The following is a 22,834-nucleotide window of genomic DNA, read 5'->3' on the forward strand; positions in this document are numbered from 1 at the left end:
CAGCCACATATTGCCATGTTTGTGAGGGACCGAGATCCACCCAGAGAAAAGGTTGCTGTGCTCCCCTGGAGGGCCAACCCCTGAGCCACTGACTTTGTAGTCAGGGAGAGCAAATACCACCCCCAGAGGCCTTTGCAACTTTATGTTGATCCCCCATTACTCATTGGCCCTTCCCTTTGTGCTCTGGCCCCAAGCCCTTACCCCACTGGTTGCCAGTTTTGTCCCATGCCCTCACCTTCCCTATATAGTCCCCTGTTTTCCTTTGGTTCAGAGAGCTTCTGTCCACCAAAACAGGGCTCCCTTCACAGAGGGCCCTGCTCTTAATAAGGGCTACTACTCTGTGGAACACCATACAGTGCTCTTGTGTCTTTCTCCATGTCACTCAGAAGAAGGAAGCCAAAACCCCACATTGCATGCCAGGCTGGGAGAAGGATGTGCCTGTGCCCCTGAGCCGTCCTTCTCAGGACACTCTTCAAGAATTCAGGAAGGTCGTGGCACCCTTATCACCCCCTTGCTGCAGTGGCAAGTGGCACCCAACCATGGAGCAGCTCTGAAGAGCCCCTGAAGAAACGTCCACTGCAATTCTTACTGCAGAGCACACCACTGTTGGGACTGCCACCCCTGGAAGAGAACCCCTCACATTCTAGTGGGGACTCTCCAATGGGCAGTGACTAAGACCTTCACTGCCCATCTGGGGAAAGAAGATCCCTTGAGGACTGGCTGTTGGATGACCACCCATCCACGGGCTTTTCGTTGACCGCCAGGCCTGAAGAAAAACTGTGAGTTTCATTCAGATGTTTGGGTCTTTTACATTTTCCTTTTGCTGTTGGGTGGGGAGTGAGACTGCCAGGATGAGAAACAAGCTTAGTAGGTCTAAGCTCAGCCGTCCTGAGAGAGACATATACCACCAAGTTGTAGGTACCCTTGTTGGGGGAGATTTTAAATTTTCAAAGAGAAATTTTTAGAAGTTCATTCCTTGGGTTTTTAAATATTTTCCTAGAGTTAATTGTGATTCTGTTCATATGGGGTCATTTTGGGATGAAGTGGGGAGAAAGTTATATATTGTTCAAGAAACGGGGATTTTTCAGTTGCAAAGTTTTTTCCTTTGTTCCACATTATTGTTCAATCTGTTGATAAATTGGGGAATACTCTGGGGAGTGTTTTGTGAGAAACTTTGAGTCCCCAGTTAAAAACTCCTTCCCCTTTGACCTCTCCCTTTACTCCCAAACTCTCTTTCCCATCGGAGGGGGAATCAGTGGGTGGTTGTTGCCAACAGCACAGGGTTGCTGCCGTGTCCCTGACACCCCCCAGTCACCTCTCTCCCCTTGCCAGGATGGCACTGGCTATGCTGCCCTGGACCTTTCCCTCAACCCTCTCCCTGTGCCCACCTACCCAGTTGTGTCTCCCCCAGTTAAAGTTCTCTCACAAAATGGCACCAGCAACGTGGACCCTGCCATTTTGTCTCCCCTATGTCCAGATTGTCCTGCCCTTGCATCCCAAAATGGTCACTTTCCCACATCTCCTCCTCCTTTTCCCGCACCTTCCATTGCGCCCTCCTCCTCCTCCTCCTCCCTTCCCACATCGTCAGTGGGTGTAACTGTGTCAGGTCCCTCCCCTTCCATTGGGAAAACTCTCCCCATCACACCCCCATGCACATCTGCTCCAATCTGAGCTCCTCCCCTGATGGTCCCTCCACTGTGGTTCCCACAACACTGGGACCAGAAGTCAGGATGATGGCAAACAGGAAGGAGGCCATATTGGCTTCCACTGTCACACATCAACAGGCAAGTTCCAGTTGCCCGAAGAGGCCCCGCGCTGTTATCAAGTGCCCTCCATCCTCTTCAGAGGATGAGAACAGCAATTCCTCAGGCTCCAATTCTGACCTTGGGTCTGAGGATCGCTGGGCCAAAATTCAAAGGGAAGCCACTTGGGAAGGAGACTCAGAGCTGGCCAAAAAGATCTTGGCCTTTCCAGTTGTATGCAAATGCAGCAGGAGGGCAACTGCGATCAATTCGTGGGATCCCCTACCCTATGGGGAGTTAAAGGAGCTATGCAAAGCAGCCAAAGAATACAGTTGAGGCTCACATTTTTTCAAGAACTTACTAGAAGCTACTTTCTCCGCTCATGTCCTAGTACCACATGATATTAAAAATATTATTAACTGTCTCCTCTCCCCGGTTGAATATATGCTGTGGGAGAGGCAATGGAAGAAACACCTCAAACAATTGGCAGACACGTACTCCAAACATGCCAACAAACCTAGTTTAACTACTGAACAAATGGCAGGAGAAGGTGACTCCCAAAAGCCTCAAGACTAGGCCAAATATTTAGATGAGGCAGTCCTCAAAGATATTGCTACTGCCACAAAAACATCCCTGCTCATCACCCCTGATGACAATGTGCCAACACAAGGCTTCACCAATATTAAACAAAGGGCTAATGAGTCCTTTATTAAGTATATAGACAGGTTAAAGATAGCACTCAAAAGACAAATAAAAAGCCCAGAAACTCAAAAGGAATTCTTGACAAAAATGGCCATGGCACATGCCAATATCGAGTGCAAAACAATATTAACAGCCCTTCCCCTTGACACAGAACAGACTGTTGAGCAAACGGTTGAAGCCTGCACCAAGCACACCTCCACTGACAACACTGTAGCCCTAGCAGTTGCTAAGGGAGTTGCAGAGGTAATGTCTGGCGCATATCCAGTAGCAGCAAACAAAGAAACCAGCTGCTGTTTTAACAGCAAGTAGGTGAAGTAGGTGAAGTAAGACATTACTTTAAAGATTGTCCCAAAAGATCCTTTTTACAGGACCAACAACACCATCCTACTAACCTCCAGTGGCCCCCAAGACAGAACTGGTACCAGCAACATCCAGGAAACTTCAGCAGAGCGCAGGATGGCCCCACGCTCCAACACCAAATCAAATGCTGTATCACTCCATGCCGCCCATGAGGTCCACCTGCGAGATCCACTGATGACCATCAGGAGTAAGGAAATGGACCACAAGCAACACCATCACCGTGGGAGATCCCCAAACACATGAAAAAGATCCAACACATGGAGCGATACAGATGGGAACCCGGCGCCAGCTGGTAACCGATCTGTCCATTGTCTTCAATGATGAATGTGTTCATAAAATTCCAGTGGGAAAATATGGGCCACTGGGTGGTCCTTTAAACATTTTAATTCTTGGAGACATTTTCCACGGTCCTGAACAAATTTATGTTTTTCCTGAAGTACAAACCATTAATCCAGGAGAAAAAAATACTTGTACAACTTTGTTGCACAGACTTACCCTTTTATCTTTCTAAGGCAGCTCAAATGTTTCTTCTACCACCAAACTGTCCAGAATAGGTCCCTCTCAACCCCACCATAATGTTGTGGGCTCAAGTAAACCCATCATAGAGTGCGGCCTGTTCTGTAAAGGAGAGAAGATCCACTGCCCAGGCATGCTGGACATCAGGGCAGATGCCACCATCATTGCCTGCTCTGAGTGGCCAGCCAACTGGGAACAACAGGCCATGGTGAGGATGATCTCAGGAATTGGAGGAGTCACAGTCTCCATGAGAAGCAAGAGGAATGTCATCATAGAAGGTCCCGAAGGTGAGATGGCAACCATCAGGCCATTTATGGTAAGGGAACCAATAACACTCTGGGGCAGGGACCTGTTGTCGCAGTGGGGGGCCCCTGTAGATTGTGTGAAATCTCCCGTCCTTAAACTCACCTAGAAACAACAACATCCAGTGTGGGTTGATCAGTGGCCCCTGTCTAACACCAAGCTGCACGCCCTAGTGGCCCTCGTGGAGGAGCAGCTTATCAAGGGCCATATTACTGAAACCAACAGTCCTTGGAACTCCCCTATCTTTGTTTTATACAAACCTTGCAAAGATAGCTGGAGGCTCCTCCACAATCTCAGAAAAATAAATGAAGTCATTGAAGACATGTGTCCCCTGCAACCTGGCATGCCCTCACCTTCCATGCTGCCTCGGGATTGGAAGCTCGCTATAAGAGATATTAAGGATTGCTTCTTCAACATTCCTCTCCATCCCTGGGATGCCCTGAGATTTGTGTTCTCCATTCCCTCCTCAAACAGACAGGCCCTGCTAAAAAGGTACCACTGGCTTCTCTTCCCCTATGGAATGAAAATCCCCCCCACCATATGCCAGTGATATGTAGCCCACATCCTGTCCCCAGTGAGAAGCCTGTTTCCAGGTATGATAATCTTACATTACATCGATGACATTCTGGTCTGTGCACCAGAAGACAGATACCTGAAAGTGCCTTTACAAAAGACAATTAAAACCATGGAAGACGCTGGGTTTGAAATCCGCAAAGACAAGATCCAGTACACCTGCCCCTGAACCTACCTGGGATTCTGGATTTGTGAGCAGACCATCGTGCCCCAGCAACTTACCACCCGGGAAGACCTGAAGACCCTGCAAGATCTCCACCAGCTCTGTGGGTCCATCAGCTGGGTAGGTGCCCTGCTGGGGATAATGATGGAAGTCCTCATGCCACTCTTCAACCTGCTCCCCAGCAGTGAGAACCTGGATTCACCATGCATCCTCACACCGGAGGCCTGGGAATCCATCATCAAGGTTCAGGAGGGCCTTCGTGGCAATCCCGTAGCTACAAGACCAACCTGCCTTTCCAACTAGCTATCCTGGATAAGGCCCTGCACTTCTACACTCTCATTTTTCCAGTGGAACAGAGCACTGAAAGACCCACTCCTTATCATTGAGTGAGTCTTCACACACAACCAACCTACCAAAACCATCCCCACTCTACAGGGAATCGTGGCAGAACTCATTAAAATGGCCGAAGCCTGCCTCTGCACTCTTGCAGGGTGTGAGTTCACATCATTTTCCTCCCATTGAAGACTGGGGATCTGGAGCCTTTGCTCCAAACCAATGAGAGCCTCCAATTTGCCCCAAATAGCTACACAGGCCATACTGACCCAGCCACAGACTGTTCAAACCAATATTTAATTTTGTCCCCAAATCATTACAAAGCAGAACACCACTCAAAGACCTGACTGTTTTCACTGATGTCTCAGGAAAATCCCACAAGTCAGTGATGACTTGGAGGGATCCCAGGACACAGAAGTGGGAGTCTCATGTCCAGGTGGTGGAAGGATCACTGCAAATTGGAAAATTAGCAGCCGTTGTCAGAGCTTTTGAAAAGTTCCAAGAACCTTTCAATTTAGTTACTGATTCACTTTATGTTGCTGGAGTAGCTATGAGGGCTGAACACTCTTTCTTAAAGGAGGTCTCCAACCCAAATTCATACAAATTGCTTTCTAAATTAATACACCTCATCTCCCACAGAAAGCAACCATATTATATAATGCATGTGAGGTCACACACTGACCTCCTATTTGCCATTGCAGAGACAGTAGCCATGGACATTAGGAGGGTGGACACGCTAGCCATGCCTGTGGAGAAAGCCAGTGTCCCCGACATCTTCACCCAGGCAAAGTTGTCACACTCCTTTTTTCACCAAAATGTCCCAGCTTTAATGAGAATGTTTAGGCTGCCCAGAGACCAAGCCAGGGTGATTATAACCACCTGCCCAAATTTCCAAATATATCAAATTCCATCCATGAGTTCTGGAGTTAACCCTTGGGGTCTCAACAGCTGCCAGATATGGCAAACCGACATCATGCACATCCTTTCCTTTTGAAGGTCCAAATATATACATGTGTCAGTAGATACCTTTCCAGCCACAGTGTTTGCTTCAGCCCACGTGGGAGAAAATGCCATGCACACCATCTGGCATTTCCTCCTCGTGTTTGCCACCCTGGGAGTCCCAGAGCAGATAAAGACAGACAATGAGCTTGCTTACACCTCCCACACACTGAGGGATTTCTTCAATCAGTGGGGGGTGAAGCACACCATGGCATACCACACTCTCCCTCAGGGCAGTCAATTGTGGAAAGGACCCATCAAACTCTTAAGGGAGTCCTTGATCAGCAGTGGGGAGGAAGAGACCATTCCTCCCATTGAGAGGCTCTGTAAAACTCTTTATGTCATTAATTTTCTAAATCGTTCATCCTCAGAGCCTGACCCCCCTGTATGACGGCACTTCTCCAATTCAACCTTAGCTAAGCTCACCAAGAAGCCACCAGTGCTGATCAAGGACCCCGAATCACAATAAACATCAGGGCCTTTCCCTCTGATTACCTGGGGAAGAGGGTATGCCTGTGTTTCCACACCATCCGGCCCCAAATGGCTCTCAGGAAAAAACATAAAACCATACCTGGGCCCCACAAACATTGCCCTCACGACAGACCACTCACAATCTGCTGAGACCCACACAGGTCCTCAAGATGAACAGTTAGCCACAGCCTGGAGATGGAGATGCTGCAAACTACCAGAGCAGACACTCAGTCGTCCTGTCACCAGATCTCAGACAAGACCACATTCTGCAACGGACCAAACACAATGAAGCTACTACTCTGCAACAACAGACAATAAGCAAAGCTCCTAAAACTCTCCTCTTCATTATCCTCCTCCCTTTCCCCTTCTTCCCACTCCAAAAACTCCACCACTTACCTGCATACTCCAATCCTCATCAAACCAATACCTACCTTCCCCATACAAACTTGTACTTAGCTTTAGCCTTCCCCTCGAACTCCTCCAAAGCGTCTACTGTCCCTCAATGCTGCTACCGTATCTTAATGCTGCCTCCACCAGTGGCCAATCATACGTCCCCACTGCACAAAATGATCCCACTGGCAAACTACTACCTCAAAAACTATTAATTTCCTCATTGTCATAAAACCAATACCCCTCCCCTTTTTAATGTTTTTAGAAAAGGTGGAGAGAAGATATAGAAAAATTATCCCCCTCCAAAACTAATATTTTCTCATTTCAACCCCCTTCACAAAAGCATCAACTCTTTACAAAGATGGCAAATAAAGCCTCTTGGAGTTCCAGGTCTTCTGGATGCTCCTGAGACCATTGGTGGTGGATGCCTGGCTAGTAGCACAGACCAAAGAGAATTTTTGGATCACACTTACAAAGACTCTTCAACAGAACATGTTCCTATCCATGGGGAGTGCTAGCAATCTCTTAGCCTCGTGCCTGATAGGTATTCCTTTGAGGAATTCCCCTCCTTCACAGGGAAGGAGGCAACCCAGTGGACACTTGGGATGAGTGGATGAGGATTTTACCCCATGCACCAGAGGGACTCCAAGAATTGGAGCTTCTTGGGTCCTCTAAGGCCACCTACTGTGTCAAATTCTATTACAGACCATCAGGTAAAGCATGGCCTGTCTCCGAATACCAAAAATCTATCTACGTAAAAGACATGTCACCTACCAACAAAATCTATAACTCAATTAACTGGTGCAATTATACCAGCAACACACTATCCGTTTCCTCTTGTCATCCCAGAGTGCTGCACTGGGATGTGTTCTTGATCTGTGGGGACAGCGTGTGGGCAGGAATCCCCTCCTGTCTGCAGGGAAGTCCTTGTACACTTGGCCAGCTTACCATCCTCACCCCAAACTCAACACTGATTCACGACTGGCTGATGAAGAACAAATTGGCCTGTTAAAAAAGACAACTCCCTCAATTAGATGAAAATTGCAATAGCCAAATTGTTGATTGGCCACACATGAAGAGGGTGGTGATGTTCCTTTTCTACTCTGGCTTGCCTCCGTGAAAGCCCTCGGTGAGCTTTCTCACCTGGAGTCTTGGCTTGGTAAGCACACCAACTTAACATCTGCTGTATTAAGTGACCTCCTGTCAGACAAGGAAACTATCAGGCATGCCACGCTCCAAAAGTGAGCCACCTTTGACTTTCTCCTCCTTGCCCATGGACACAGCTGTGAAGAGTTTGAGGGGCTGAGTTGCTTCTATTTATCCAACCACAGCAAAGGCACTCACGCTCGCATCCAAAAGATCCAAAATCAAGTCCAAGAACTTAAAACTGACAGCCTAGTGGTTCAAAGATCTCTTTGGGCATTGGGGACTCAAGAGGTGGGTTACTTCCCTCCTAAAAATTTTTTTTCAGTCCTTTTAATTGGTTTTATTTTCATATGTATGTTCAGCTGTTTTAAGAAGTTACTTGCAAGGTCTCTCGGAGAAGCCTTTTTATTAAATAAAGAAGGGGGATTTGTGGGGGCCAGAGATCCAGCCAGAGAAAAGGTTGCTATGTTCCTCTGGAGGGCCAACCCCTCAGCCACTAACTTTGTAGTCAGGGTGAGCAAATACCACCTGCACAGATCTTTGTGACTTTATGTTGAACCCATATTACTCATTGGCCCTTCCCTTTGTGCTCTGGCCCCAAGAGCCCTTACCCCATTGGTTACCAATTTCGAGCCACCCTCCTCATCTTCCCTATATAATCACCTGTTTTTCCTTGGTTCAGAGAGTTTCTGTCCCTGGCTCCCTTCACAGAGGGCCCTGCTCTTAAAAAGGGCTACTACTCTGTGGAATGCCATACAGAACTCTGGTGTCCTTCTCCATGTCACCCAGAAGAAGAAAGCCAAAGCCATACATTGCATGCCAGGCTAGGAGAAGGATATGCCTGTGCCCCTGAGCTGTCCTTCTCAGGATGCTCTTCAGTAAGCTCGTGGCACCCTCACCACCCCCTTGCCACTGCAGCACCTGTTGAACCTGTCATTTTCCTCCAAAGTTCAGAAGTTCAGGCTGTCTGGGATCTGCAATAGACTTTGTGTGGATGCATTTGTTCTATTACCCTAAAGTTCAGGAGTTCAAACTGTAGTCAATTTAAGACCCATTTCAAAGAGATAAACACTCATTTCTCTTCAAGACCTTCATCCCATCAAGTTGTTTGTAAAGCCATTAGCTCTCATCTTTCCTGTGTTGAGAGGATGAGTTTGAGAGGGTTTTGTTGGGCCTCCAAGGCTCAGAGCTGAGATGAACAACAAGGTGGGCTAGGCCTGGATGGGCCCTCCCTTCCTGCAGTACAGTTGCACAGGGTGAGCTGCAGCAGGGTTGCTGCATCCCCTTGTTGCATTTGCAGTGCAGGAGGTGAGGGAGAATTCTCTCTGTGTGTGTAGTGAAACACTGGAAATTGCTCCCAGCTTCTGTCTGAACAGTGACATCAGCAAGGGGCAGTCAGGCCTCCTGTAGTTCTTGAAGGAAATGAGGAAAGATCTTTACACGTCAATGGCTTTAAGCATTAATGAGTTTTACTCTCCTTAGGAGCTAATGTGGTGGCTTGGGTTTTTGTTGCAGTTTCAGACTTCTGTCAAATTTGTTTTTAGGGCTGTATTATAAATGCCTCAGTAGAATGGTCAGCGATGTAACTGCTGTTCACTAGAAGAAGGAAATTTTATCATTAAGTCTGCTTTGCTGTTAGCAAAGCATAACTAAAATATAGCTCATAAAGCATAACATAAATATAGCTCAGAACTCCATAAATGCAGTCCCTGCCAAAAGTGTATTGCAGATGTGTTTTCAAAAGTAAATGTAACTAATTCAGTTGTCCCTACATAGATAGATATTATCTGTAGCCATAGTCTCCTTGGAGCAACACCAGCACTAAAAGGATGCCTTCAGTGTAGATATGAAGAATACTGGAATTTACATGTCCTGGTAGACTAGATCAAAAAGAATTTTGGATGGTTTAGTGAACAGTGGAAATCTCTGACCACAAGCTGCAAAGCCTATCAGGTAAAGAAAGATAAAACTTTGAAGATTGTGTTCCATCTCTCTCTGACCCCTTTCCCGAGCCCACATTACTGGCACATGCAGACTCTTTGGTGCCTTTATCTATGAAATTCATTGAGGTGGAGTTAAAAGACTCACCAGGATCAATGTCTGAGATGGAGTAACCATCACATACCCAGAACAGCCAGACTGGCCCAGGCTTTGCTGACTGCCTCAGCATCCTGAAGAGCTGAGGAGAGCTGATACACAGAGCGAGGAGGAGATTGGAAGTGCCAGAAACCAGCAGCTGTAACCCCAAAGGTTTCCGGACACTCAGTCTTTTAAGCACAAAACTCAACTTACAGCCACCACTTAGTCATCTTCTAGGTGGCTGATCCTCACTATGATTTTAGCAGAGAGGATTGTTAAAAACCTGATACTCTGCCTGTCCAGCCTGGGCTTCTCTAGTTTGGATACAAACATTCCACATCTTTAATTCTGTGTGCACACTGAGGCTTTTTGGATGGTTTCTGTTTTCTGTAATTTCTGTTTTGGCCAGGTTGCAAATGTATTTGTGAGCAGAGGGAGTATTTTGTATTTTAAATTTCCTGGTACTGCTCAGTGAGACAAAGGGAAACTTTGTGGAATTGGCATATATGCTCAGACACTGCTTGGGCTGGGTCTGATTTTTGCAAAACCCTGCACGAAAACCCTGTCTGAGCTGTCTGTGAACACACAGCAAGGTGAGAGATGTCCCAAGCAGAGTTTTAGAGCATGTGCTCTTTCTGTTGCCTAGTGGGAGGCTTAATTTCAGACCCTGAGTGATGCTGGGAGTTGGGGATTTTTGCAAACCTCCCAGAAAAGTGATGGCTCACAGACAAGAAAATCTCTAGAGTCAAACTTGAGTGTATTTTTAGTATTTTACATAAGTTAGCATTTTCACTAGTGGTAGTGAAATGTTCTTCATGTTGTCTTCTTGGGGGGTTTTTTCATGAAAATGTTGCTTCATTGACTCCTAGCAGATTATCAGCAGATACAACAAGTATGTGTGACACCACATCTGCAGGATGTGGTAACTGCTGAGTCTGGCTCAAGGCTATTTTAAAGGAAAATACATTAAATTGTAAACTCTGCAGAAAGTTTTGCATGCCCTAATTTTTATTTCTCCTTCATAGAGTAGCTCCAGCTACTCTGAAGTGAAGAGCAGGTATCAGTACCTCCACAAAAAGCTGTCCCATATTTAGGAATGAGTATCTGAATTTGCCAAGCAGCAAGTGGAGTCCTGGCACCAGTCATCTGCATTATAGTCATCTGTTCATAGATAACATCTATGAACTCTGGCTTTTTTCTTTCAAACTGGATTACTTCCTCTAGGATTAGTTATGTTAATATTGAACAGTAGCTTATTTCTTCAAAACCTAGGATTAGTTAGTCCAAAGGCTCAAGACATGGGCTGTCAGGAGGAGGCACAGCAATGGCTTGACCTCCTCAGAAATTCCCCACCGTTGTCCCAGTGTTTGTGAAGCTGACATATGCCTGCCCCTTGGGCTCCCCCATCTCCTCTGAGGATTTCTGGCAGAGAGAGGGATGCATCCAGACAGGTTCTTGTCTTTTGGTCCTTGTCTGCTTGGCCTGCAGGCACACTTGTCTCTTCCAAACACAGGTCAAGAAAGCAAAAGCATGTGCAGTGACGCGGCTTCTTGGAATACAAGAACTCATACAGCAAAACTCACCCAAGCCCTTCCCCAGTTGTCTTCTTGATGTTGAAATTTCTGGTATCCCAGCTCCAAGGCTATGACAACCATCCACTCCTCCTTATATCAGTGGATGTGTCTGGGGTGCTGGTGATTCCTCCAAACCACCCTTCTCCTCCCTGATCATCCAATTTTCCCACCATAAACTCCACAAGCACCTTCACCTATGCAGAGAAAAGCCTTGGTCTCAGCCCAGGTGCTGACAGTGTGCCAAACAGCCTTTGACATCTCTCCTGAACCTTTTCCTCTGCACAGAAGGCTTTGGCTGTGGGCAGTTCTTGCAAACTTTTGCTGGAGAGAGGGGACAGCCAGGCACAGGCACCTCTGGGCAGCCAAGTTGGCCAGCAAGGCTGCAGCTGGCTGCCGAAGATGCCGTTACCTCGATATTCTCGGCCAGCATGGAGCTCCATCTGCTCCTCCTGGGCTGGGCTCAGCAGGTTTGGCCCCAGGCAGATGGCCAGGTTGCTGCAGGTCATTCTGCTGGTGGCCCCCGTGCTGGCTGATGTGTTGCCACAGGGTGAGCAGCTGCTTGAGGAGGAGCAGGTTTGCTGTGGGCAATTTCTAGGCTGTCCTGAGGGAACAGGAAGGTAACATCCATCAGGCAGATGTTGCCCACAGCTGCCCCCAAAGCTGGCATGAGGCAGGGGGCAGCCAGCAGCCATGTTGCACAGGTCTGCAGGTGCTCTCAGGCAGTGTTCAGGCCCTGCACTCGAAGAAGGAAGCCCATCCTGGCCATGTTACCACTCAGCTGCACACGCTGTCCTCAGAGCTGATCCTGTGTCCAGCACCGGTTGTGGTCATGATCCTGCCCTCAGGCCCAAGCCTAGTCCTGGGCTGGTCCCAGTCCAAATCCCAGCACAGAGATCCTGCTCTTGTTCATTTCCCCAAGGGTGGATACCCTGTGAGCATGGAGGTAACTGATGGAGTTGGCAGGACGCTATGGGGCTGGTGGCATCCAATGGAGACAAAGGAGACCCTGTGGAGCTCGGGGTGGCCTTTATGGAGCTTGAGCTCATTTGGGATTGAGGAGGGAGGCAACATCAGGGGATCCAGGTCTGGGTGATGGGAGCATGGAGAATTCAGAACTGGTGCAGGTGTCAGGATGCTATGGAGCATAGCAAAGTATATGTGGAAACCCCATGGAGACAAACTGGACCCTCTGGGGCTAGGGGTGGCCATATGAGGCTCGAGAGTGCATATGGGAAGTGGGGGGAGCTACATAGAGTGGGAGGTACCATCTTGGGCTGGGAGGCTATAGGGCACCAGAGAAGTCATTTGGGGCTAAGGGGAAGCAGTATGACAGCAGCAGTGACTTCTGGAACAGTTGTGTCCCAGTTAGAACACCAACAAAGGCAGAAGCTGTATCCTGAGCTGGCAGCACCCACACAAGGTACACATTGCACTGCTTGATATCTCATTGTGACATCATATGTTGGGAGCAGTGGCTTTCAGCGTGCCTCACTGCAGGGAGCGTGGGTTTTGTAGCTGTCTTGGCAGCTTGTTTTGCTTCCCCGTCAAGGGATCTGGCTGGACTTTCCTGCCCTTTTCCCCTCATTTCCAACCCTTTTCTCTCCTCACATTTCTTGCCCTTTTCCCCCTCACCTCTCTACCTCTTCCCAGTCACAATTCTCACCATTTTCCCATCCCTAGTGTAAATATTGCATTATTTAAATGTTCTTGAGGAGCCCTTCTTTGATTTTTAATCAACATGCATGTCTCTCATTAGGAACAAGGCATCATAAAAGCAAAACAATACCTGTGGTAAAATAAAAAACTTACACTAAGCAGAAATAAGTCAGGTAACAGACATAATTAGTAGCACATGAGAGATAGGGTTTTCAGAAGAACACCTCATTGATTTCCTAAATATTGTACCATCACCCAGAGTCTGCAATGGCTGGCAAGCTTCATTTCACAGCGAGGACCTGGAGAACCATTCTTGGGAAAGGTTTCAAAGTTCACTTCAAAAAGGGGGATTCAGCTGTTATAAGTTCAAATTGGCAAGTCAGAGTGACCTGAGTACTGTTTTGGTGCAGAAAACACCCGGGTTTGTTGCCATACGTCCCAACCAGGCAGGGCCAGGCCTTGGCCAGAGCCCAGGCCTTAACTGGAAGGGTTTCCCCTAACATGTCCTAAAAACAAACCTTTCAGAAATAGCAATTACAAAAGTTTCTTAAAATCACACATCTTTCAGATAGCTACACAAAGATATGTTAAAGTTTGTAAAACAGCTGGCTTTGTTATCTATCCATAGCTAAACAGTCAATGATACCATAGACAAATTGCAACTAACTAAAGTAATGCATATGTGTGACCTTAAGTAGTATCCTGTTTAGTTACAGGATAATGCCTGTTATAAATGGTCAGTGAATTTACGTTATGAGATTAATACATCAGCAGTAACTGTCCTAGGGAAGTTGGAGCAATATTTTTCTAGACATTTATGCATACATGACACTAGAACAAAATAAAAGTAAAAAAGAAAGCACTAAACAGTTTACAACTATTAACAGCCATGATCTGGGATTACTACTCATTCTTCTCTTGCTATAGAAGATAAAATAGCAAATATTGTAATAAATTATTTTGTTAATTAACTAGTGCAAAGCATTGATACCAATAGAATCTTTGATGAAATCAAGGGTCTAACAAATTCTATCTGCACATATTTTAGACAACTTATTATTTTATATCTTTAAACTGGTGTTTTCCAATGTTTTATCATAGTTGTTTCAGTTGGTACCGTCTTAACAAAGGAAGTGTATCTTGTAATTTATATGAGCAGATTTGAACAGAAGTCAACTTTACATAAACTTCCCATTAGTCCCTTCTATGATAATTGTATGTTAGAATGTAAGCAAGTGTATTTTAACAGAAATTTAAATTAATTTTAATGAAAGTTGATGTCACTTAGATATAACAAAAGTATACATATTAGAACTTAAAGTTTATGTTATTGAAACTGAATAGAAATTGATCTTAATAGCATTAAACAGAACTTCAAATAATTTAGATTAAACAACACTTAAACTTGACTTTGTTTATATTTAGTAACACTTAACAAAATTGTGAAATTTTATGAATTAATCTTAACAAAAATTAACTTAATAGAACTTTACCTTAACAGAACTTCAATTTAACAGAAGGTAAACTTAACATCGCTCAAGTTTAACAATACTGAAGCTTAACCTTGCTTAATCTTACCAACACTTAATTTGTATTAAATTAAAACATAGCAGAACTGAAAATGAGTATCACCTAAATTTAACAAAAGTTAAGTTTAATAGAATAGTAACAAAACTAGCGTGGAGAATGTTCCTTTAGAAGCTCCAGATACAACAGAATTTTACTAATTTTGACTCTATTATTACAAATGAATAATATAGAAGCAACATGGATTTACTGGAAGGATTATAAAGATGTGACAAATATGTGGTTATTTTATGTAATTTAGTTTGGAGAATAGCTCATGGTAACTGCAAATATTATTGAAAATACTTATTCATTGTAAGGATTTTCTTGGTATAAATATAATTTTAAGAGGACTTTTTGAAATGCAGCTTTATTGGGAAAAAATTACAACAGTGTAGATTTTGGCAAACTGTCCTTCAACTTTGCAACTTTTCACAGATATCTATACAATAGATATGAGCTTGGCCTAATAAAGGTAAGGGGATATAAATATTTAAGGCATAAAACAGTAAGAACCTAGTTATATAATACTGTCATGAGTTCTGCACAAGTAATTTGGCTAGGTTAGTGGGTGTGTAAATTTGACACATATATAAACAATTACAAAGTCAGGGTTTCAGATTATTTTAAAAGAGTGAGTTACCATTCTCTGCAGCTTTAGTCTATTAATGTACTTACAGTGTTTTGATATCAAGTTAAATTTTAATTTAAATGTAGTAAGGAAAAATAACTACACTTGAATCAATAAATAGGTGTGCATAAACAAAAAGCTGTCACATGTGCCTTTATAGCAAAAAAGATTCATAGTAAAATTACCTTATTAAAATTGGGGGTAGAAAGCAAGGAAACTGACAAAATTATGGTTAACATAACTTTGTTTGATTGTGCAGTGGAGTTTTTGTGAGCTAATTATTTCTAAACCTCAAATATTTTTTGCAGATAACTTTAATGGGGAAGTCAGGGTTTATTTTAAAGTGAGAAAAGAAATGCTTTGGTTAATGAGTGGTTAAATCTACCATGGGCCTCACTCAGCTAATTGTTCTCAGAAATTCTGTGTTTTGACATTAGGTTTTAAAGTTAACTGCTGCAGGATTAGTCCATTAATTTTCATTTTAGTCCATTTAATGGACATTTTAGTCCATTAATATTCACGCTAAATATTTCTAAAGAGGGATTTTTTTAATTTTGCAAGGGGTCGCAGTATTTTACAAATAGGAATTTTCCTTTCCACAAACTAAAACATTTTCTATGCAGTGATAAATGGTGTTTTAAAGGTACCAGCTTGCAATTATATTTTTAAGTATGTAAGTTTCTAATTTTCATGGTAACAGGTACCATCATTATAATTTAGCAAAGAACCAGTGTTAATTTAGTGCAATCAGACTTTTAAACTAAAATTCTTTAAAAAAGGGGTATACATTCCACGTGGCAAGCTCTTTCAATCATGCAATGCATCAAAATTTCTGTTAAAAAAGTTAGATCTTGTTATGTTACTGATATGTAAGAAGACATTGCATTCACAGGTTTGAATCTCTCCAGTAAACAATCCTATTGAAACCCACAGTTCACTGAAAAGACAAGGTTAGTTTTAACAAACATATTTAAATGCATCTTCTAGACATTCTGATAATGGTGTGCCGTAGCTTCAGCATTTTATGTGGGGTGTGATCCCGCCGTGTACTCAGGGCTGACTGGAGAGGGGAAGGAGTGGGGCGGAGGGGGGCAGGCTGCACCACATGACGGAGCTGTCACCCGGCGCTTGGGAGATGGCAGGAGAGCTCTGATGAGCGTCCAAGCCCAGGGATACCAATACAGTTCCATGGTTTCTTAGTCTAGCAAACATCACTAACCTGATTTAATTTGCAATGTCAGCGTTTTGCTTTCTGTCAGACTGTGGGCAGGCCTCTTCCTCATTGTAATCTTCTCTCTCTCGTTGTTCGCAGGCAAAGGAACAAGGAATGGTTTTACCGAAATAGGAGGTGTTAAGCAGAAGGTCTCTATGAGCTAAGCAGTGGCAGGGGTGGCAGCAGATGTGACTTCTCCATCAGCTTTTGATTGCATTAATAAATCTTGAGCCAAATGCTACATAGTTAGCGATTTTGTAGCTATTTCGTCTCCCATTGTAGCTGCCACTCATAATGTTTGCACTACCTCCTCCGACCTTTTGACAAAAAAGGCGGTTTGTACATCCACTCTAATGCAATTTCTTTTACACAGCAGCAACAAAGTTTGCAATGTCTATTTATCATATTTTACCCCTTGTTTGCCTAACATAAGTGTCCATATATTTACTGCATCTTCTTCTTTGGTAGATACCTGTGTTCCCACTTTTTCACCAGTAGCTCACCTTTCCAAAATTGCAGTCTGGGCTTCTTTTTTTCAGCTCTGCACGCCATGTAATTCTGCAGCTCTCCTTGCTGCAGTTTTTCGTGGAATCTCTCCTCACCACCTCCCCTGTTTTGGCAGCTCTCCTTGCCGCCTCTTGCACCTCTCAGGCTGTGTCCGTCTGTGCCACTCTCCTCACAGCCAGCTATTGCTATCACGTGGGATCACGTCCAACCACGGATCATGTCCAACCACGTTCTATCTCACTGAGATCACCAGATGTCACAATAGAGATGGACAAGGACACCTCCTTCTTTATTCACCACAGGCAATCTTTATCCTCCATAGCTTATATTTGTATGGTTATCAGAAGGCATAATGTTTAATTCTAATTGGTTAGCAACTTTTTGCTTCCTCGGTTCATTGATTGGTAATGGCTAGCATACGTATTCATCAAAAACTTTCTTCTCTAGATATGTTTACATTCTTATCTCCTGGGAAGTCAGTCTTTCACACAGGTAGAATCTCCCTCCTCAAGGTGCAAATTGTTTTCCCACAAGAATAGATTGATATGCAAACAGATACATAAACTCACTGTTAAAATTCCTTTCTCAAGGGAACTTATCAGGCTAGCTATTAGCTGTACCAGCTGAAGCAGCAAGGCCTGAGTTATTATTTTACAAGGTCACACATCTCCATGCTGCCACGGTCTTGTCTGCAGCAAGGAACAGGACCTGGCAACTCTCCTGTCTCTCAAGTGTGGGATGGCTCTGTGTTAATTTCCTTAGCATTTTAGTGTGCAGAACAATCTCCAAAGTGGAATTTTTACTGCTGCTGAGGAGATGGTGATGGGCCATTTCTCCCATTTATTGTCATCAATGCAAGGATTCTGTTGAATTGCTGGCCGCTGCTGCTTTGCTATTTTTCAGATACATTCAGCTCCTTGCCCTTCATTCTGCTTTAGTTTTCAGATCAGCTATGATGATCACATTCAGTCATGATCAGGCAGGTCAGGTGTCTCTAAAACTTGTGCGGTAGGGCTGGAGTTCTTCTGGAGGCTGATGATACTGTTGGAATCATCACAGAAAGTGGCAATCCACTTCTGCTACCAGAGTGTAAGGGCTTTAGGCAGCCCTGCTAAAAGGGAGATGGTTACAGACACCAGACCAACAGCTTAAGGGACAATCAGTCCACATCTAAATGCAGTGTGTGAGAAAATACAGGTCAGTGGTACAGTTATTTGGGTGATAATAATATTACACAATCCACCATGACTGGGCTGCATCTAACATCTGGGCATACATAGACTTACCTGACCACGTCTGTCAGGCAGCAGGGTACGATCTCTTCTTCACACAAGCGACCTATGCTGGCCAGTGGCCTTGTGAAATGCAAATGCTATGGCTGGACTGTTCTTTTTACCATCAAGCTGCAGAAGTACCATTTGGCTGGTTAGCCAAACATTACACTTGCCCGTGCTCCCTCTCCTGTACCAGCCCTGTCTCTGGAGTGCACAGGGCCCTGTAAATCTGTACACGGCAGTACTGCCCCACATTCCTGGGTGGGCACAGGCCTGGAAGTACTGTAAAAGGCAGGAAGAGCCTCATGCCTCCCTTCTATGCACTGTCTTGAGAAACTATTTCTTGGGCATACCAGCCTTACAGGCACCCAGTAAGTCTTGGCAAAGGTCAAACTGATGGTTCATGTGTGGAAGTCACCACACAGAATGCAAAATGAATGCATGGGGTAATATCCTGAACAGACAAGAGGAAACAGGTGGAGGCTCAGAAGCAGCAAAAAATCTTGGTTTAACCTAAAAATGACCACAAACACTGCTGACAGTGATCACACCCACTTATACCAGCCTTACAGTACAGTATGTTAAGGACTAAGAAAAAGCCAAATAAACCAAGATAGCAGTGGTGTGGAAGAAAAAGAAACAACTTGAAAGAAAGCATGAAGACAATGTTAAATGATCAAGGAAATTGTACTGTTAAAGATTTTTATTGTTTTTTAAAGAAATACAAATATTGTAACACTGCCTAAATTAGTGAAATATTGAAGAACCACTTGGCCACAGGCCTCTGAAAGACTGTTTAAGCTTCTCAAAGGTGTGAGTCACGTCTTAAAGGGGAAAAATAACTGAAACTAGAAACATCAGTGGACGCACCCAATCTCAAAAGTCTCATGCTCCTTCTTTTCTATTTAAATTAAATTAATTTAAAATAATTAAATTTAACAATAAATAAACACATAAATAAATAATTACAAACAAAACCAAAATAAAATAAATATTTTTTTTTAAGAATTACTTTTAAATAAATTAAAAATTAACATCTCCAGCTGCTTAGTTATTTGTATGAATATATTCTGCTCTCTTGCACTGTGGATGTGGAAGTACACTTAAGGAGCCTTTCGGCATATTTGGAGTTAGTATTTTTTTTTTAACTGAACTGCAAGACTGATTAATTAACATTTACATTCTCATACCTTTTACTGGGTTGAGAAAGCTTTAACTGTAAACTGCATACTTAAACTGTCTGTTATGCTATTTTAAACCCACAGACAACTTAAATGAGGTTCATTGTTTCAAACTTTGTTTTCAACTTAACTGTATTTTTAAGTATCAACTGCACACTCCTTAAAAAAACCAACTCAGTCAAAAAACAGGCTGGCAAGTAAACACTGAAAACAACACAATTCCTTCTTATTTTTCCACTTCTAGCTGCCCAGCATGAGGAAGAATGTCAGGAGGCTGTTGTGTCATCTTCCTCATCTTTATTGTAGATACACTGCTGGTTCTTGTGGCTGATGTTTCAACAACCTAAACCAGCTGAAAAAAAAAAAAATCCAAATAATAGAATATTTAGTACCAAGTGTACTTGTTCTTCCACAAGCTATAAAGGAAAGACAGTACTGTGATGATACACTGTGTCTTCATGGGTTTTCCTCTACCACAAAACCAGCAAGCAATGCATGGAAAACTACCTCTGTCACATTACTTGGCATGCTCAGTCAGTTTTTTTCCTGCCAAAGGAATATGGTCCCAAAGCTGCAGCAACTGCTCTCCAACTTGTGGTTCCAGCTCCTAGAAATGAACAGGAAATCAGGGAAGTTACCTGCACTGCTACTACTGAGCACATAGAAACTATTTATTACTGAATTGCTAGATGATGTTGCTGGTTATTTCTTTCAACCCTTCTGGAAGAGCTCATCTCTTTTGCTATTGGGACAAACATTAGAACTCACAGCAAAGCAAGGTCTTCTTACTAGGGCTGAGCAGGAGGTAAAAACTTTTGCAAGCCATCCTGGCCTACAGGCTGTTTAGGGTGTTTTCACTGACAGTGAATTGTCATTTCTCACAAAGACAATTCCCAGTGAACACCCTACCACCATACACAAGAACAGATGCACCAGACCCTTTGTACCTCCCACAGATCAGTCACTTACTAACTTGAGATCATTATTTTCCACATCTTTTAAGTTGAATTCCATCAAGTGTGGTGGAGAATATGGAAATAGAGGTCACAGGAAATACAGTGGCCATCCTTTCCTTGTACTTCTCCTTTCCTCCAGTTTCTTACAGCTGGAGAGAGGATTTGAAGGAGAGAAAGTGATACAAAAACTTTAGCTCTTGAATCCTCAAGGAGATGTTCAGGGAGGGGATGGGGAGAGGGCAGAAACTGCCACACAGAAATTTTGGCTTTGGCTTTTTTTAGTTGCATTTTTAGAGCTGTAAAAAGTACAAGAACTGTCCTAAGCTGCACTCTACCTTAAACCTCAGGATTCTCTTCAGGCTTTACAAAAAAAAATTAATAATTTTGAACAGTTATTTGGGTGTAACAGACTATCTAAGAGAACACATCTCAAGCAAATAGGGAACAAACCTCCAGAACTAAATTACAAACTGAAAATCAAACCAAACAACTTCTTTTTGGAAGCATCCACCTTAAAATAATTTTTTTAACACATAAGCAAGAAACTTTTGATTTTATCAAAATAGCTCCATTACTTCAGCAGTAATTCTGCATTAGCTGAAGGTACAATACACTAATGAACTGCGAATTCAGATCAGCAGATACACAAACAAGTGGAGATAAATGTCAAGGCTGAACAAGCTAATAAAAAATACACCAAATACATTCTACCAAATAAAGAAAACTTCAGAAGAGAGTAACATTACCTGGCCATCCCTACTTATCTGTACTTTCTTACTGTCATTCCGTGGGTTGAGCAAATGGTGTGCAAACTTAAAAGGAATGCTTTCTTTTCGGATCCAGTCCACCTTAAATACACCTCCAAAACCAGCAGATCCCCAGTCTTGACTTTTCTCACACCCAATCGCTGAACCCATTCTAGCAAAACCCTGGGACAAAAATTGAAATATGAAAGAACAGACATAATGAGGCCATATCTGTCTATGGTAGAATGAGATAAATAACCAAACTTCCTATGAAACTTTCAAAGTAATTTCAAAGTGATTCACACACTCTCCACCATGAAGCTAGAGCTTCCAAAATGTTTACATCTAGAAAGTTAGAAGAATCACTTCTTTTTCCACTTCAAATATGCCTTGTAGGGTTTCACCATAAGGAATGTCTCTCAATGACAAAATTATCATTAAAGGTTTTTGAGCTTTGTAACTTATTAAAAAGCTGTTGCATAACCACCTGAAGAAGAAGGAAGTTGAGATGAATATTCTACTATAGAATAGTCCATTAGATATTCATCTTCCTTGTTACTTTTAGGTAATTTTTGCAGAAATCCATTTGTTCCTTCTCATGCTCCCTCTATGTTAACTTTCACACACAATTAGGAGAGTGTAGTTGTTCTTCAAAGAAAGAAGTCAAAGTTGCTTTTATTTCCTGCTTTAGTGAAGCCGGACAAAATTCCAACATAACAAGTATTCTCCCCAATCTGAGACAGCATCTAACTTACTTAAGGACACCCTGATTTACCCACACACCAAGCAAACTGAAAGTAAACACAAACCCACAAACAACATATCAATATACCATTCAGGTGTATTTATGCCGTTTAGGACTTGGCAGTCCAAAAGAAGCAGTTCAGTAAATTACCAGCACACACTGCTGTTGTAAGACAAGCAGTCCTAGATAGCTCAAGCCAGACTTAAACGAGAATTAATAAAAGGAACAGAGGAAAAAACAAACAGAATAGAATAGAATAGAATAGAATAGAATAGAATAGAATAGAATAGAATAGAATAGAATAGAATAGAATAGAATAGAATAGAATAGAAAGAGAGAGTTGGGACAAGAGAAGATTAATAGGGAAGTTAATCTCACATTCCCATGAGGGTGCAGTGCACTGTCAAAACTGGAAGGGAAGGGCAAGGTCAACCACATACACTCCTGACTTGAGGGTGTCTTCTCTTCCCCACTTTCTTGTCTGACAGGACCAGTGCAACAGCCCATTTTCAGTGTCAACTGACTTGCTGAAAATTACTTTCCAGTATCTGCATTTGCCAAACCATCACATGTAATATGTCACAGCAGTCCTTCAGTGGTATTGCCAAGACAGCTGTGTTTTGGTTGGTTTGATAGATTTTAAGTTCAGCTGACTTTCATAACTAACTTATCTATGAAGAAGTAAATTGAAATTTCTTTACCTGGAACAACTGAATTTAGCTGTGTCACAGCTAACCTGCAACTTTGCATTACCAGGTCAAGTTTTTACTTCAAACTGACCACAGATTTGACCAACAAACTGTTGACAAATATCTCACTGAATATGAAGTCAAGACAGAGCTCTGCAAGAATCATGGCCAGCTTCCTAATTGGAAGTGAATAAAATCAGTTTTAATCAAAATTATAATAAAGAAATGTATGAGTTTCCTGGCTTTAGAAAGCTGTGACTTGACAGTAAGTGCTTGCTCACATATAATACACATTTTGGCATGCAAACAGTAGCAATCC

At 43.2% G+C, this 22,834-nt stretch overlaps 1 protein-coding gene across 1 annotated transcript in view; it reads right to left on the bottom strand.

The window, feature by feature from the left end:
• Nucleotides 1-18,883: 18,883 nt before the first annotated feature.
• LOC118699527 (3'-5' RNA helicase YTHDC2-like) overlaps nt 18,884-22,834 on the bottom strand; it is a 29,143-nt gene continuing 25,192 nt past the window's right edge. Inside the window, exons 28-30 of the mRNA XM_036403583.2 lie at nt 21,082-21,264; nt 19,887-19,986; nt 18,884-19,731 (exon numbers count right to left, since the gene is read on the bottom strand). Of these exons, the coding sequence (XP_036259476.1) occupies nt 19,897-19,986; nt 21,082-21,264 (273 nt within the window). The 3' untranslated portion in view covers nt 18,884-19,731; nt 19,887-19,896. The remainder of the gene's footprint in view (nt 19,732-19,886; nt 19,987-21,081; nt 21,265-22,834) is intronic.

This window comes from Molothrus ater (genome assembly GCF_012460135.2).
Source record: "Molothrus ater isolate BHLD 08-10-18 breed brown headed cowbird chromosome Z unlocalized genomic scaffold, BPBGC_Mater_1.1 matZ_random_MA36, whole genome shotgun sequence".
Classification (NCBI taxonomy): domain Eukaryota; kingdom Metazoa; phylum Chordata; class Aves; order Passeriformes; family Icteridae; genus Molothrus; species Molothrus ater.